Source organism: Phasianus colchicus, chromosome 3 (assembly GCF_987193195.1).
Source record: "Phasianus colchicus chromosome 3, bPhaCol1.hap1.1, whole genome shotgun sequence".
Classification (NCBI taxonomy): Eukaryota; Metazoa; Chordata; class Aves; order Galliformes; family Phasianidae; genus Phasianus; species Phasianus colchicus.
Genome location: NC_143438.1, coordinates 52,183,290 through 52,199,762, shown reverse-complemented (window position 1 = coordinate 52,199,762; position 16,473 = coordinate 52,183,290). Strand labels below are relative to the sequence as shown.

At 36.7% G+C, this 16,473-nt stretch overlaps 2 protein-coding genes across 2 annotated transcripts; both read right to left on the bottom strand.

Moving 5' to 3' along the window:
- Nucleotides 1-70: 70 nt before the first annotated feature.
- LOC116242236 (transthyretin-like) lies at nt 71-6,343 on the bottom strand. Its single transcript, XM_031612913.2, has 4 exons — nt 6,047-6,343; nt 4,395-4,525; nt 2,145-2,280; nt 71-402 (listed from the first exon to the last, which is right to left on the bottom strand). Exons 1-4 carry the CDS (start codon nt 6,113-6,115, stop codon nt 295-297), a joined length of 444 nt encoding a protein of 147 aa, XP_031468773.1. The 5' UTR covers nt 6,116-6,343; the 3' UTR covers nt 71-294.
- A 1,729-nt stretch (nt 6,344-8,072) lies between these two features.
- Nucleotides 8,073-14,916, bottom strand: LOC116242235 (transthyretin). The gene is made up of 4 exons (XM_031612911.2): nt 14,773-14,916; nt 13,911-14,050; nt 9,786-9,921; nt 8,073-8,321 (listed from the first exon to the last, which is right to left on the bottom strand). Exons 1-4 carry the CDS (start codon nt 14,839-14,841, stop codon nt 8,214-8,216), a joined length of 453 nt encoding a protein of 150 aa, XP_031468771.2. The 5' UTR covers nt 14,842-14,916; the 3' UTR covers nt 8,073-8,213.
- Nucleotides 14,917-16,473: the final 1,557 nt, after the last annotated feature.

The following is a 16,473-nucleotide window of genomic DNA, read 5'->3' as shown; positions in this document are numbered from 1 at the left end:
TCACTTTCTTTCCAAGGAATGTAGCTTATTAACATCACAGAAGACTTCGGTATGTTTTTTATAAACTTAATTTGTTTCTCTGAATGCTTTTATTCACAAGAGTGATTGAAAACAAAGTCAGTACATCTTCCTAAAGTTAACTAAAGGAATAAACAACTTGACTTTTGCTGTTAGTGATTTACTCTGGGAAGTGCTATGTAAATTCTAAAACTGTTACCACAGTCAGAAACTATTTGTAGAGTTTATGGAAATTTAAATTTACACATCTAAATCCTTATGTTTAATGTCAAGTTTTTATTCCACTGGCTCGCTGACTGCTGCTGTAGTTGAGTAAGAAAAGGGACTGAGGACAGTAGTGATGGAGTAATGTCGATAACCAACATCATTGGCTGTGAATACCACCTAGAAAAAGAAAAATAAATACAGGACAAATGAGAAGTGATCTCTAGACACAAGCCTACGTGTAGGTGAAACCATTGTGGTTGTCTGTCTAGTCTGAGCTTCCACAAAACTTTGGAAATTTCTTCTCTTGTTGTAATGTGGTCAGTTCTCATCACACATTTCCACTGGTTGAGAAACTTTTGTTAAAAGCATAAATGTAACTTAAAGCATATTCTTTATAATTATCAAACACTTATTATCTAAATTGAGTTTTCTTTGTTGATACTTATAAATGACAAGACTTTTTTTTTCCTTTAAGAGCTACGTTGAACACTTTACCTCTTTTTTTTTGGTTGTTTTTTTTAAAGTATATTTTCAAGTATCTGAATAATTTTTTTGCTCTTACAAAGTCCTAAATATTGGGAAACAAAATGAAACAATATTACAGCAAATATATTCAGTCTAAAATATGAAGCAAAGCATTTCTTTAATCCTACTTGAGTTTCTAGTAGTTTCAGGACTGCATTAGTGCTTTGGCCATGACTAATGACCTTGTGTAGGAGAGTTATTTACAACAGCCTTTTTAACATCTCCTTCACCAGCTCATCTCCTGTTCTTCAATTCCTCCATCTAGTTGATTATTTTGTGCTGGCAGAAGATAGGAGTTAGAGAATGTAAACATTTAAAGCAGTTCATTAGCACTGTGATGCTTTTGTTCCTTTCAATGTTTCAATGTTAACTGAAAAAAAAAATGCTTGTGAGAATTGAAACGGTAATAAAAATTCATATATATTTGAAAGTGAACTGAAGAAAATGTGATTCCTATGAAGGTTTATTCTTAAAGAAAGCTCTTTCACTTTCTATTAAATTTATGTCTATATTCCAGACAGGAAATTAACATTATGATGTATAGTCAATTCACTTGCACGTTACAAATCTTATCTCTCTTTCATTTCTTTTATCACAGAAAGAAAGATTGCCCAGCATTAACATTCATGGTCATCTAGAACAAGAATGTTATCTCTTACTCATTTTAGGGAGGCCAAAACAAAGCTTGATCTGGATGGTTGCTACCTTTTCTCCAAAGAGTTGTGGAGTGGATGTTTGAGCAGCAATTGCGAACCGTACAGCTCTTGGTGCTTACTGATCTGTCACAGACCAGCAAACAGATTGTACAGATCTGCTGTGGTTACTGCAGTGTAGCAACGTGTGAAGGAGCTGATACTATGAAGGGGAAGAGGACAGTCTGCCTGGAGTCCCAAACACTGGAGCTGGTTGATACCACTCTTTTGTTTGGACCACTCTTACCTAACCAGTTTATCTGTCTCACACAGCATTCAGTTGTAAATTGAGGATCCAAGCATCCAGAAAATAGTTCACACTTTGATTTATTTAGAAATATAAACTTTATATGCACCTGTACAAATATTGGATCCAAAAGGCAGAAAAATCCTTTTCCCAGCAGACTTAGTCTACTTATTCTCTCTCAGTTGTTTTGTCTCAGAGTCATAGGCTTAAGCAGAAGAATGGAAAATCTCTTTGTAAGTAATGCACCTAAGAGCTGATCTAAGAGTAATGGGGAAACTGGTAACTGTTTTGTCATGAGCATGTTGTCAGAATGTTTTGAGACTGCAAAATTTAAATGTTAATGCTAAAATATTTTAAAGCAAAAAGTTCAACACGTGTAATTATTAATTGAATCCTAGATGCATAATGTATCTTTATTCTTTGCAACTGACACACAGAATAAAATAAATACTTACATCAGCATGTTGATGGAAGGGATTCAAACCCAGTTTCTTCCAGTAAGAGGCTGTATCAAGCTCAATCTTATATATCCCTGTTACAAACTGTTCTTTAGTTGTAAGCTCTTGAAGCTCTCCATTTTCATTGGTTTGTCTGTGTGATGGCAGAAGAATTCAGCTTTTTAGCAGTTGTACTTAAGTGATATCACTTAAGTGATATTGTGTAGCTTAAGTAATGTCATGAATACGTCCTTTGATCTGTAATAACTTATGTCCATCTGTATTATGGATGTTTTACAGATCTTATCGTGACATTTACTGCTTCCACAGTCAAAACATCGGGTGGCTGCCTGCCATGTCACTACTCTGCATGGTTTAGGAATGAGCCAAATGTTGGTGTAGTTGTTCATAGGCTCTTGGCAGTATCTTAGAGTTGATTAAATGAAGTCACAGGGAAAACTTCATTGCTATAAGCAATGCAAAAGCTCTGTGATGCACTTAACTATGTGAGTAGGGTCAACTCTTGATTTTTCCATAGTTGGCTCTCTTATTTAAATATGTTGTTTTATCAATATAAATATTAATGAGTCAGCAATTTTAAACTTGAAATCTACTATTGGAAATGATTGTAGGTCAGCCAGCAGTGTAGTCTTATAGAATTCTTCGTTGTCTTTGCTGATTAGCTGTTTTTCTATCCTCATACAAGAGATGATATTTGAATTAAAGGTGCTATTGGTGCTATCTAAGGCTACAGAGCTTACTTGAGACTGTACACTTTGAAACACCAACCAAACTGGGATGCCAGAAAATATTGAATGCTGTCTCAAACATACCTCTTGGTTGAAATCTATTTCTGTGAAATAAGTTATATGAAATTATGTTTTTCATTGAGTAGGTTATCCACAAATAAGTTCTGGTAAGTGCCTGCTTTGAGTAGTCACAGACCACTGTATTGTGTTCCAGCTGCCAAATCTTTTATTCAACTTCCATGCAGAAAAAAAGAATAGAATGTTATTTGTGCCACTGTCTACTATTTCTTAGATTTTGTACTTCCATGTAGATAATAGATATCAAGTAATTTGCTTCTTGAGAAATGCTCCTTAGTCAGTTGGAGGGTTTTTTATCCTCGTCATAGCTTGATTACTTTTAGATAAGTGTTTAATAAGCTTTCTCAGGTGAAACCCAACATGTATTTAATTGAGAATACTTATTTTTGAATCCCCTCCTAACATTCCATTATTTATAAACAATCAGGACTGGAGAAATTGACTTAGTACTATTGCAGCATTCCATACACCTTTGTTTCAATATGAAACATGTTTTAAGGCTCTGATTAACATACAGCTGCTCAGCTCTGTATCTTTAGATTAAGCTGCTGAGCTCAGACTTGGAAGTAACTAAGATGAACATCTTAATTGAAAATTACATTCATTTCCAGTGACAGAATATGTTTGAATCTACTTTATTTGTGTAAGGCAAATTATTTAACAAGGCCAACATGAATAAAGTTCTTCTTTTTCCCCTACTTGTGCAAATATGCATGACCTTCACTGTAGCTATGTTTGTTAAGGGCACGTATGAGAGCCCTGTTGCTTCTTCCAGCTCGCTGCTCTATTGCACCAAAGAGTCACCTACGTACAATTTCTTATGAGCTTTCTACAAACACATCTGTGCCTGGTATACTTCCTGCAGTATATCAGCTTTTGCACATATGAGCCCCGTGTCACCTTTTTTGGGGTAGAATATGCCATTAACAGAGTCCTAGGAAGAAAGTCTCAGGTGGGACTTTGCAAATATCTTGGATTTTCTCATGTTGATTGATTACTTTTCTTTGAAATAAAGGAGGCTATCAATTATTATGTGGAATACGTTTAAAAAAAAATGTATGTTTTCTTTTCAAAGCTGTACTGTTCTAGAAAACGAAAGACCATTTGAAAAGAAGAGAAATAACAATAAAGGTAGAATTTTCAATCAGAATCTTAGTTTCAAACAAAAAGAGTCTGCTTGACTCCTCTGGTAATAATGCAGCACTTCATTGGTGGGTATTAAAAAGAAATATGATGCTTTGTAATAAAATTACATTATAAAACTATTTTGGTAGTTGAAACTGTAGTACTGTTAAAAGACAACCTGCAGCAAATAAAATGTAATTCACTCAATAGTGTGTCTTCTCTCTGATTAAAAAAAAAAAAAGACAATGTTTATTAGAAACTCTTGGCTTTCCCATTGCCTTTCCCTTCTCTCACTTCATATTTTGGTATGACTTACTTTGAATTTAACAGTTCCCAAGATCCATCTGCAGCTGCTTTATATAACTTAACTGGAACATTTGGAGCTGGACTTCCTCGGACTGAATCCAGAATTTTTACAACAAGAGGATGCTTGGAATCAGAAGAGCCCTTCAGGTAGGGAGAGAGAATTGTTTATGTTGTAAGAAAGGTAAGAAAGGGGGCATAATAAAGCAATAAGGAGTCTTGTTCTTTAGCTTTACAGAATACACCTTCTCTACAAGATTACTGTGTACTCAGAAATACAGCCTGAAGGTTACTCGAGGCTGGAGACAGTGGAACCAAGGAGGAGGATATTAGCAGGCACAGGGAGTCAAGTAGCTGTGTGCAATATATAGACACAGCAGTTGTGTGTGAAAATGCCTTTTTGTTTTCCCTTGGGGATGGCTCGCATACACATCATTCACAGCATAATTTTTAACCAAATTGTGACCCAGACACAAAATAATTAAATCATCAAAAGTAGCAAAAATGTTTAAAAATCGGGCAGCTTTTCCTCTATGTTTTGGAGTTTGGTATATGCCCTCTATGTTTTGCAATTTGAGCAGAGCTTTCTGAATTTGTTGGCTTCTGATCTAGTCATTTTACTGAAGAATTATCTTAATTCAGCTGTGAACTTGATAATTACCACATACTGAGTCTTCTCTAATGCCATAAAGGATCAGATTTCTCATCCCCAGGCAGTTATGCGTGGGTAGAAGAGGAACTTTTTTTTTTTCCAACCATGGGATGGTGATAGTTTCCCTCCCATCACATCACAAGGCATGGTGTTTATGGTATTTTTACATTCTTGAAAGGAAAGCTGAATCAAGGCTTTATCTTTCCATTTCCTAAATATGTAACTGAAAAGTGAGAAAATAGAGCTATGTAGAAGGTGCTAATCAGAGATCCACTCAAAATAGAAATCACTGATCTCTATTTAATCATTGGAAAATGAATCATAATGTAGATGGTAAAAATTGAGCCCTCTCATACGTCTTCTCTTTCATTGTATGATGTACTGAATGTCCCATGGATCGGGAGCCCCACTCTGTGTCAGACGTGTATCAGGATGTATCTATACCACCATCCATAAGAGAAAGAGAGTTGGTTTGCATCAATGAGTGCATGGCAGCAGTAAGTAAAGAACAAGAAAATACATTACTCCAGCATGGATTCTCCTCAGCCAATGCAGCTAAAACTAATGAGGGAGGAAGTGCTGGGTACCACAGAAAACTGCAAGAACTTGCCAGAACTGCCTTGAAATCACTCACTACCTTGCTCATTGTGTTATAAGGGCTATAGTTTCTTTTTGAGAAGCCCAAGGCCTTTGCATACTGACTACGGTATTTTTTTCCCTTTCTTTTCTAACATGTTTTTTCATGTAGGTGCTGAGTCTGATAGCAAGTGCTACTTCTCTAATCAGAAAGCTCTCTGTTGAGGAGAAAGAAGGACCAGAAAAAATGCAGTAAGAGAGAACTCTAGTCAGTAATACAAAAAAAAAAAAAAATTGAAGTAATTGCAATAAAATGGAATATACTATTTTTTCACTTGCATTAATTGAAGTATTTAAGAGAGAGGTTAAAAAAAAAAAAAAAGGCTGGAACTATATATCAGTAGGAAGGACTTCAACTGCAATCCTAAGACACTTACCTGTGGTGTTGCTTCAGAGAAAAATGCCAGGCCAACTAAGAAAACAAGAAATACAGAGTGAAAAGCCATTGTGGCTATCACTAGGAATTCTCAGTGGCAGCAAGTAGAAACTGATGAGATCTGTGATTTTTATATCAAGACCTCTAAACTAAGACTGCTTATCAATCGGGGGGGAAAAAAAAGCATCTGACTTTGAACATGCTGATTCTTACTATTTACTTAGTAAATAATGAGAAAATAAGTAACCCATACAAACATGAACCTTGTCTGTGAAAATAAATCCATTTTATTAATGCCTGTGGGAATAGTGAATATTGCCTAGCTTAACTGCAGCAATCTGTTTTCTTGGAAGCAATATCTATTCTGTTTTGTTTCTCTTCTGGTTGAACAGTAGTTACAACAGTACTGCTAAAGTCTCATAAAGCTAAGAAAAATAGAAAGATCTTGTTAATTCAAAATTTCCATTTAACTGGGAATTCCTCTGTGTTTATAGCATGGCATAATCAACTTATTCATGTTTATCTATTAAGCAATTTCTCTGTGATAAATATATAACATGTGACCTACTAGTTTTCTTATGTATTCCCATGGAGTGCCATGTTTGGTTTCTAGCATGATAATTGCATACTTACATACCCATTTCTGGAGCACAGGTAAACAGCATTTTAAGTTCTCTTACTTTAGTAGTTCCTTACATTTCATACAGCTTCAGAACTTTATATGTATAACTGCAAGTCAGCGCTCACCAGAAGTCTCTTTTTCATTTTAGGTAAATACTATTTCCAGAAGTGAGATTGTCTTTATACCTACAGATGCCTATATGCCCAGCTAGGACATTAACTTCTTTTTTTAATGTCTACAGTAGGAATATGTTTACATTTTGTTCAGAAGGCTGGTCACAGTCCACTGCAAATCAAACCTACTGGTTTTCAAGTTTTAGGAATTGCAAAATTCCATGAAATGACATTCATGCTTTAAGATGGATCCTGTTTTGAAACTGTTTGCACTGTCTGTTAGAATTGTGTAACTGTGGTAGGGTCCAGAAATCAGGGAGAAAAGTAATCAAATAGCAAAATGCTAAAGGCTTTTGTAACCTTGTGAATTCTCTTGGTATAGAGTCATCCCACAGGCTCCTATGTGGAGATTAGCTCCAAGGTCAGTAGCAGATTAGTGCTGATAGTTCCTGAATGGCTGAGTTCAGTAATGTTCTATATTATTTCTGTAATCTCATTAAACAACAATTCTCTGCTTCTGGATATCATAAATAGAATCAGCTATCTTTCTACAGAAATTACTGTTAGAGCCTTCAAATGTTTGGGTCCATTTATCAACATTATTCAAAACACAGTCACTCCACAATTTACCTTGTCCTTCTTCTAAAAATTTGAAAATAGTATTAAAGTAATGCTTCCATTTTAGGATTTTTTTTTTTTTTATGGACAGACATTCGACTTACTAGAGGTAGCCAACTGTATTAAAGAGCAGAGCTTTTACAATGATGGAAAGTGAAATTATTTCAGAACTTCCTAGATTCAGTGAGCAGCAATCCTTCCCCATCAAATCAACAAAGTTTGTCTTGAAATTTTAAGTAAAGCTACGCAGATCTTAGCTCAGCTCTCTATATTTGTATATCTTAAAAGGCTTTCTATATTGTTTGTGTTGCTGCTTGGTACTCAGAATTTTTCCTATTTACCCTGTGACCTAATTAATAGTGGGATCCTATCTTCTGTGTGTAAACCAAATAACATGAATGAGTTTCACAGTTGGAGTATGCTTGTCTGATTTTTATTTTTTAAGATAGTAGAACTGTCTTATTTTGAACCAATGCATTTGCTGAGTGGGGGAAGTTAACAGAACCAAATCAAGTGTTAATTTACTTCCCTGTGCCACTCACTGTTTCTAGATGTCACAACGTGTCTAGATGACACAATTTATAACACTTCAGGACATAATAAAACTTGACCAATAGAATCAAAACTGTTTTAAAGAAGTTACATTTTATTGACTTGTCTGAATTTTTGCCAGGTTACAAAATGAAAAAAAAAACAAAAACAAAAAAACAACTAATGTAGCAAAAGGACATGCATTAGCAATAGGAAAAACCTTCCTGCTAAAAACCTATAATAGTCCTAGCAAAAGAGGGAATATATGTATTGACAGTATGTTTTTATTCCTGGGGATCACTGACAACAGCAGTTGTTGAGTAAGAGAAAGGACTGAGGAGAGCAGCGATGGTATAATGGCGGTGGCCAGAATCATTAGCAGTGAACACCACCTGGAAAAGAGAAAACTTGTAATCATGAGGAACAACGTGTACTCAAATCTAGCTTAACATTTAATATTAGGAAGTATACTCAAATTGCTGCAAACTGCTGCCAGTTCTGTTCAGTGGTTTCACCCTTGCAAATGCTCACCACTACTTCGTAATGCTGAAGACTGAGAAATTAGTGGGACTTAGACTCATGCCCTTGAAGGGCTTCACCTGCAGTGAAGTTTAGTAAAGACACCTACCACCTGAATCAGGCATGCACATTTCTGGTTTGTGATGCAGAGTAGGAGGATGAGAGGGTGGTAAATAAACCAACCAATAAGAAAAACAGAGGAGAAATACTCTAGCTTAAATGCAACGTCTGTATTCAAACAAGGCAGGCAATGGTGATGGGTCAGTTGTTAATGCAAGAAATGAGTTGCTAGACTTGTAAGAGCAGAAAGACCCTTGTCCTGAAAGAATTTATATTTGGATATGAATTCCAATTACTCCCTGGAAGTTGGAATACCCAACTCCTAGGAAAGTGCCATCAACTGGATTAAGCTCCCACATTCTTTGGCTTTCTTTAGTCTGCTACTTGAACTATTTTCAGATCCATGGTGTACTTCTTACATGTGAGGACTAGAGAGCTCCCCCCTATATCCATCCTGTCAGTCTCTAAACAGATGGAATGTGAGGACTGTGGGCTACAGTTACCTTTTACTCATTTGTTAAACTTCGTCCACTTCCCAGGACAGTGGAATGACTTACGGAATCATAGAACTGAAGAATCACCAGGGTGACCTCCAGGATCGTCCAATCCAACCATCTCCCTACCACTAATATTTCCCAACTAAACCATGTTCCTGGGTACTACATCTAAACATTTCTTGAATACCTCCAGGGACAGTGACTCAACCATCCCCCTGGGCAGTCCATTCCAGTGTTCTTTTAGAGACAAAATGTTTTCTAATATCTGACCTGAATCTCCCCTGGCATGACTTGAAGCATCCCCTCTAGTCCTGTCATTAATTATGTGGGTTGAGAGGCCAACACCCACCTCATCATAACCTCCTTTCAGCTACAGTACTATGTCAAAGGAACGCATCCTCAACAACCTATCTGGAACGACCTCAACCATGTGCCTTTAAGCACCTTTGGAGGTGAAGGTCTGAGGCCCCATCTGTATTTTCAGACATTCAAGTGACTCAGGAATATTTTCAGGATTGTCTGTTTGACCTAAATCGCTCAACTTGCTCCTCAGGCTTCTATAGATCTGGGTCTCAGTCATTTGTTTTGCCTTCCACAGATCTTAAAATTGCAATTTAGCATATTTTACAAAGAAATTCTGTAGCTGTTCCAGAACTCTGTATGTAACATGACAGTGATCTGTTTTACTGCTCTTTTAGTATGAAAGCGCTGTATTTTTTGTGTCCAGCTGATACACTACATGGTATATATAGATCATTAGGTGTGTTCTCAAATACTTACATCAGCATATTCATGGAATGGGGAAAGGCCAAGTCCCTTCCAGTATGAACTGGTGTCAAACTCAACCCTGTATACTCCTTCTACAAACTGTTCTTCTGTTGTGAGCTCATGGATCTCACCATACTCTGTGGTTTTCCTGTAATGATAAAATATCTACATAAATATTTTGTATTGTCATTTAAATGCTAGGCAGAAACAGTCAGTGTTGAGTGTTAAATAGCACAGATGCTGCACAGACAAATTTGATACTGAATGATTTCTAATTATGTGAAATAATTCCCTCCCGTGTAGCATATACTTCCATATTGCAGAACCTGTCTCAGCTACCAACTTATTCATGTATATCACAAATCTCAGTTGGTTGTCTTTTTTTCTGCTTTTTGGTCATCTTTACTGCTATGGCAGGATTATATTTAAGGCCTCTGTTTTAATATCACGTTTAACTTGTACCAAGTGCTCTCTGGAGCTGAATGTCAGTGTCTTAGGAAAAGGATTGTCACGATGAAAGGCAAAATGCCAAACTTCAAATTATAATTAGAGAAAAGAGATTTTAGTCGGAAATGATTTTATTCACTAGATATTAACACTGAGACTATAGATTTTACATCTAAACCCTAATAGATTTTTATATGACCCTGAACGGTAATGTCTTGAAACAGCAGTTTAGCATCACAAGATTTTGGTAATTTGTATTACAGTGCAGTGGTCAAAGAGCAGGGACTTCTTCCACTGGGTGCCATGTAAATGAGAAATAGGAATTCCCAGCTCAAAGAGGCTGTTTATTCAGTTTGTAACAAAATATTGGGTGGACGACATCCAGACACAAAAGGAAATATAGCTGGTTTTGCATAGTACGGTCTGAAAAAGACCAGGCTTTGTATGACAGCTGCTGAAATGTTCAGCTACTGAGGTACTAAACCCCTTATATGCCTCTCCTTTCATATTCTTCCCTCAATCTTTTTATCTTATTTTACTATTTCTACTAAAAATGTTTATATAATAACACATTCCATAATCGCTTGATGCATTTGAAGGAAATGTAAAAACCTGACATAAAGAACAACCTACCCAATCTACAGAAAGGAATAACTTTCTATAAATGAGACAGAAGAGGATTAGGAGGGAGAGGGGAGAACACAGTAACCTACAGCTTCTTATCAGAGAAAGAAACCATTGTGCTATCACAGCTTTTCTTTCTCCACCTTCTCCATCTCAATTGTCTTCTTTTCAGTTAGTGATAGTGCATTAAAAAAGTTATGATAAATTAAGAATTAAGAAGACATTCCAACTCTAGCACTTTGAAGACTGACCAAAGCATTACAGCACAAGTCTAGTCCAGCTGAAATCAGCTGTATCCAGGGAAGACCGAACTTGTATTAAGCCAAGCCCTGATTGAAACATGGCTCCAGGCAGTTTGTGAAGAGATTTTCTTTTAGTTTAATTAGTACTTCCAGCCTCAATCTATCTTGCCTTAAGGAAAGGCAATAGGCAAAATGCTGAATAATTCATTGGTGAGTGCTCATGTGTCCTTGAATTTGTGAAACAGAATTGCTGAAATTCTGTAGAAGTGTTTAAAGTGCAAGTTAGCAATTCAGGTATATCTGCTTAGAAGCTGGATAGTTAATACATAAATCAATTAAAAACAAATATGATATCTGACTGAAAAATCTTTTTTCAGGTAATACATTTTACACACTGAATTTTAAAACTGAAAACAAGATTCTTCTTCACTGCCAAGAGTTCATGGCAATTAAAAAAAAAAATAAATCACTAATATGGGGTAGCTATTCAGTGCCAGTGGTCTCACAAACAAAATGCTTGGAGCTATTGTTGCAGTGACATTCAATAGGATAGTATGTGACTCAGAACCTGGATGGGATTAGCACAAGGCAGAGGGCTCCCTGCCATCAGCCCTGGTAGCAAAATGGTTCAACTCCTTCCTTCTGAGCAGCACTTGTATTTCTGTCTGAGCATCTGTATTTACTTCAAATACACTGCAATTTTTTTTTTTCTTTGATGATTCACAACTTAGGTCACATGAGAAATATTTGATGAATGAAACTCTTGAACTTCATTGTAAAGATTTCCTAAAACATGTGAGGAGTAAGAAAGTTAAAGCTAGTCATGGGAAGAGTTCATACGGAACACAGATCACATGCCTTCCACATCTCTGTGCCCTCTGGCCTTCCTCAGAGAGCGTCTCTGTTGGACTTAAGCTTTTCATGCATATTTTGGTCAGACTAATTTTGAAATAACCCTCTTAATGAAATCAGCTGTTGTTATGAAATTTAAATAGTAATTATCCACGTTCACAAGTGGAGAGATGTGTTTGCTTAATTTCCTAAAACTTGTTAGAAAAACAGCAATGACAAATAAACAAAAACAACCAAACCTAACAAAATTTTTCTATGGACATCTGGGAACTTTTACAGTTTCTAGCAGGTGCATGTAGAACTTCATAATATTAACCTGACAGTTTCAGTTACAGATCGTGTTCCTCGATTGCATTTGGATTTTCAACATATTTATTACAGATAAACTCTGTTTTTCCAAAAAAAGAACACTGCAAATAAGTATGAAAAACTATTTCAAATAAGTGCTTTCAGCTAAAGTCTGTGGTGTCACTGAAAGCAGCCTTGGTTAAGAAGAAAGTCAAAGGAGAGGTCACAATCTTTACCTGCAATATAAATGGTGGTTTAATGTTTCTTTATTGCTTTCCCTGGCAAAAAAAAAAAAATGCTTCTTTCTTGCCTAAGTTAATCTCCTCATTTATTTATTTAAATATTTTAAATACATTATTTGATTTTTCTCAGACTTTCGCTGTGACTCGAAGTGCCAGAAGAACAAAGGCTAAGAACCACCACGCGATTTGTCTCTTCGAGCTTCTTAAGAGCAGCCTTGCAAACTGAACTGTTACTTTCACAATGTGACTATTCTTAACACTGATGTTGCATTTATCTTATTACAGTGTGGATTCTATTTTATACTGCATATTAAAGACCAATTGATGAAGCATGCAAAGGAATCTGGATTTCCTAACAATAACACAAATTCTTGTTAACAACAAAACAATAGCATTGTCTCCACTTCCCCTGAAAGCAAGCTGTCAATTTTTAGAGTTTCTCTGGCATTCTCCTTGAAGTATGTAAGTCTATTCTGAGGGCCATTTATTCCCTTATTACCATTCAGTATTTCATAGAATCACAAAATCACAGAATGGTCTGGGTTGGAAGGGACCTCAAGGATCATATATCTCCAACCCTCCCCCCCCCCCACCACAGGCAGGGCCACCAACCTCCCCATTTAATACTAGACCAGGCTGCCCCCTAATGCCCCCATCCAACCTGGCCCTGAACATCTCCAGGGATGGGGCATCCACAACCTCTCTGGGCAGCCTGCTTCAGCACCTCACCACTCTCATAGTAAATATTCCCATATTTGGGAATGAAGTTGTTTGTTTCTCCTCTTAACTTTCCTGTTCCTTTTCAAAGGGGAAAGTTTTCTAGTTTTGTTTTGAGTTTTATAAAATAAACACTTGAAATGGAGAAAGGTGGATCTCTCCTTGCAGTCTTTTCTATTTCCTTCTGCAGCTTTTATGTAAATCAAGGTATAAAATCCTACTAGAAAAGCTGGATTCTCTAGTGGCTGTTGTCCATGCTTGTGCTTGTCATTCTGTACTTGAACAACCTGCTGCTGTTAGAAACTTCTCTTAATTAAAAACCTGATTTAGTGAATTTTTTGATTGAAACTTAAATTGATGGGGTATTCAGGCATTTGAATTTTAGAAAACTGTCCCTCTGTTTCTTTTATTTTTATAGAAAGGAAACTGAAGCAATTGAAGCATGCATTGAAGCAATGAGTAAAAACGTGTTTATTAAACCAACACTCCTACAAAGGTATGACAAGAATCTTAAATACTTTTTTTGCAACTTGTATGTATTTCAGTGACAGGTATGTTTCACTTGAATCTGATGAGTTTGAGACCACAATTCATGTTAACGGTGATAGAAAACTTAAGCAAAAAACATTATCAGAGCTCTGTTCCCTTTATTTCTGTTCTGTATATTCAAGCCCCTTTGAAAAAATGTCTCAGTAAGACCACTTGTAACTGGGTAAATAACTTACCCAGTAGCAAAGTCCTGCCAGGTTCCATCTGCAGCCTTTTTAAAGACTTTAACAGCTACGTTAGCTGCAGGACTTCCTCTGACTGCATCCAGCACTTTCACCATGAGAGGGCATTTGGAATCAACAGAGCCGTGGGAGACCTGCAGGAAAGCAAGAGAGGTTGTAAAGGAGCTGTTCACTAGCCCTGCAATAACCTTGTTTCAAAGAGTAGATGGATTCTTATTGCAGAATTAATGCTGACTTGGAAGGAATTTCTTTGCCAGATGGTATACAAAGACAGTCCCAAGCTTCTGTTTTGTCCCCCATACTTTCTTACAGAAGAGTATCTTCGATGTTTATACAGATCACTTTATTTTACACACATACATATGCACACTATTTTATAACTATTTAGAATTGCATATAATCCTGGAAAAAATGTTATAGAAAAGATACTTTTTTAACGAGATCGCAAATAATAAAGTAGTAAGTTAATGTAAGCGCAGGCAGAGTATGTTAGCCTAGGCAGCCAACAACAAATACCAACAATGTCATTAAGGGTGAAAGGATGTTGTTTCCTTAAGCTTTGCTATACTATGATACATTCTTAGTCATGCTTTAAAAATATTTAAATTTCTTTAGAGAAACACTTGTTTGGTGAAGAAGCTGTCTCTGTTCTGAAGATATAGGATGCGAGTCACAAGCTGACAGAAGAAGAAAAACAAAAGTTCATATCTCCTATATACCAGACCCTTTTGTAGTATCCTAAAATAGATAGATAAATGGTGAAAGAAAAGCTGTGTAAAAAAGTGGTAGAAAAATAACACTTCAGGACTGTCTAATGGTTTCATTGATTGAGTTTGAATTAAAAAGAAAGACTCACCAGTGGTGCAGCTTCAGAGAGAAATACCAGTCCAGCTAAGAAAACAAGAAGAGTAGAGTGAAAGGCCATTCTGCTTGCTTTTAGTGAGTCGTGGTGCCAACAGCTAGGAGCTGATGAGATTTGGGATTTTATACCCAACCCTACAAGAAAACAGGCTGCTTATTGGGTGCCCATATGACTACAAATCTGCTGATTCTGATTATTTGCTTAGTAAACAGTCCAATCCTAGAGACAGTCCATGAATAATGCTGCCATTGCAGTCAATGGAAGACCTGCAGGATCACTAGAGTAAAGAGAATAAGTAACGGACACAAACATGACCCTTGCCTGGGGAGATTAAACTTGTAAAAAAACCCTCCACAAAATAATGTAAGCAACCTTTCCTTGCCTAGAAGTCCAGCCAGTTCTAGGAGATGTTCCCTTGCCCTCAGGTTGTGCATGATAGTGTTCCAGTGTTTCTCTGTATGTGCTTTGTTTCTTCCCTAATTTTTTTAATGCTTTCCAAAGACTAGCTGCCAAATATAGATGTGGATTTAATATTAGTGATGGAGTTTGTCTGCTGCCTAGCTCAGGAAGCATTAATAGTCCAAGCATGGAGACAGATTCCCATGTCTGATCCTGCTTGTTTAAAAGGAGCATTGTTTCTTTTTGAAACTTAATCTACATGTCCCCAGGGACATCAGGCAGATGCTGAAGCTTCCTCTTTGTCACTGGAGAGAGGCCTAGAATGACCTGTTCTTCTGGGAAGATAGAGGTTTAAGAAAAGTGAGAGGAGTCCTCTCTTTCCTCATGGCACACCAGGATAAGCAAAGTCAAATGGCAGAGTGATCTCTGCCATTAGCTTAAATTAAAATCTCTGCCAGTAGCTTAAATTAAAATCTAATGGTCAAACTCTTATCATCCTGGCAGAGATATTGTTACCCTCTACAATGTAGTCTACAATGTACGATAAGAGTAGCTTCAGGGGTGAATTTGGCCCCAGTGTAAACTGGAAAGGAAATGGCTGTCGGAAGAATATGCATGGGATAGCTGTTTTTTTTCAGCTACATTACATAAAGCTTGTCCATATTGCTTGTGCTTGTTGAATGAGAAAAAAAATTTCCTTTGGCACTTCCTTCTTCCCATGTCCTAAAGAACTCTGATTTTATATTTCTGCTCTTTGGAGGTGATAAGCCTAATTCTCATTTCAAAATATTCTAACAAAAAACATTTTTGCCTCCTAACTTAGGTTGGATTATGATGAAGAGAGAGTGAGTTTATGGACAGCGTTCTCCAGAGGTTTTTCATGCTTTCAGATGGCTTCATGTAGTCTGTTCTCTCTAAGCAAGGTTGTTTTTTGGAAAAAAAATCTATATTACAGTAATCTCCTGAACTGAAATCAAAGTGCCCTTTGGACTTACAGCAAAACAAGCTGATACGTAGGTAGCATTCTATGTTCAATTTCCATGCATAGAAGTTAGTGCAAGGTGACCAGCAATAACAAATCATGCTGCAGCCTAGTGCTTGTGAGTTCTCTTCAGGCACTGGAGAGGTAAATACTGCTCTTAGGTCAGTGCATCAGTGCTTTATATGCTTGCTTTGCTCTCTGTGGTTTGCAAGTATTTCTCTGAAGCAGTATAATTTTGTACATCAGGACGATAAATGATCTGTGCTTTAGTTGAAATAGACTGTTCTCTCATTTGCTATCTGCTCTTCTGCAAG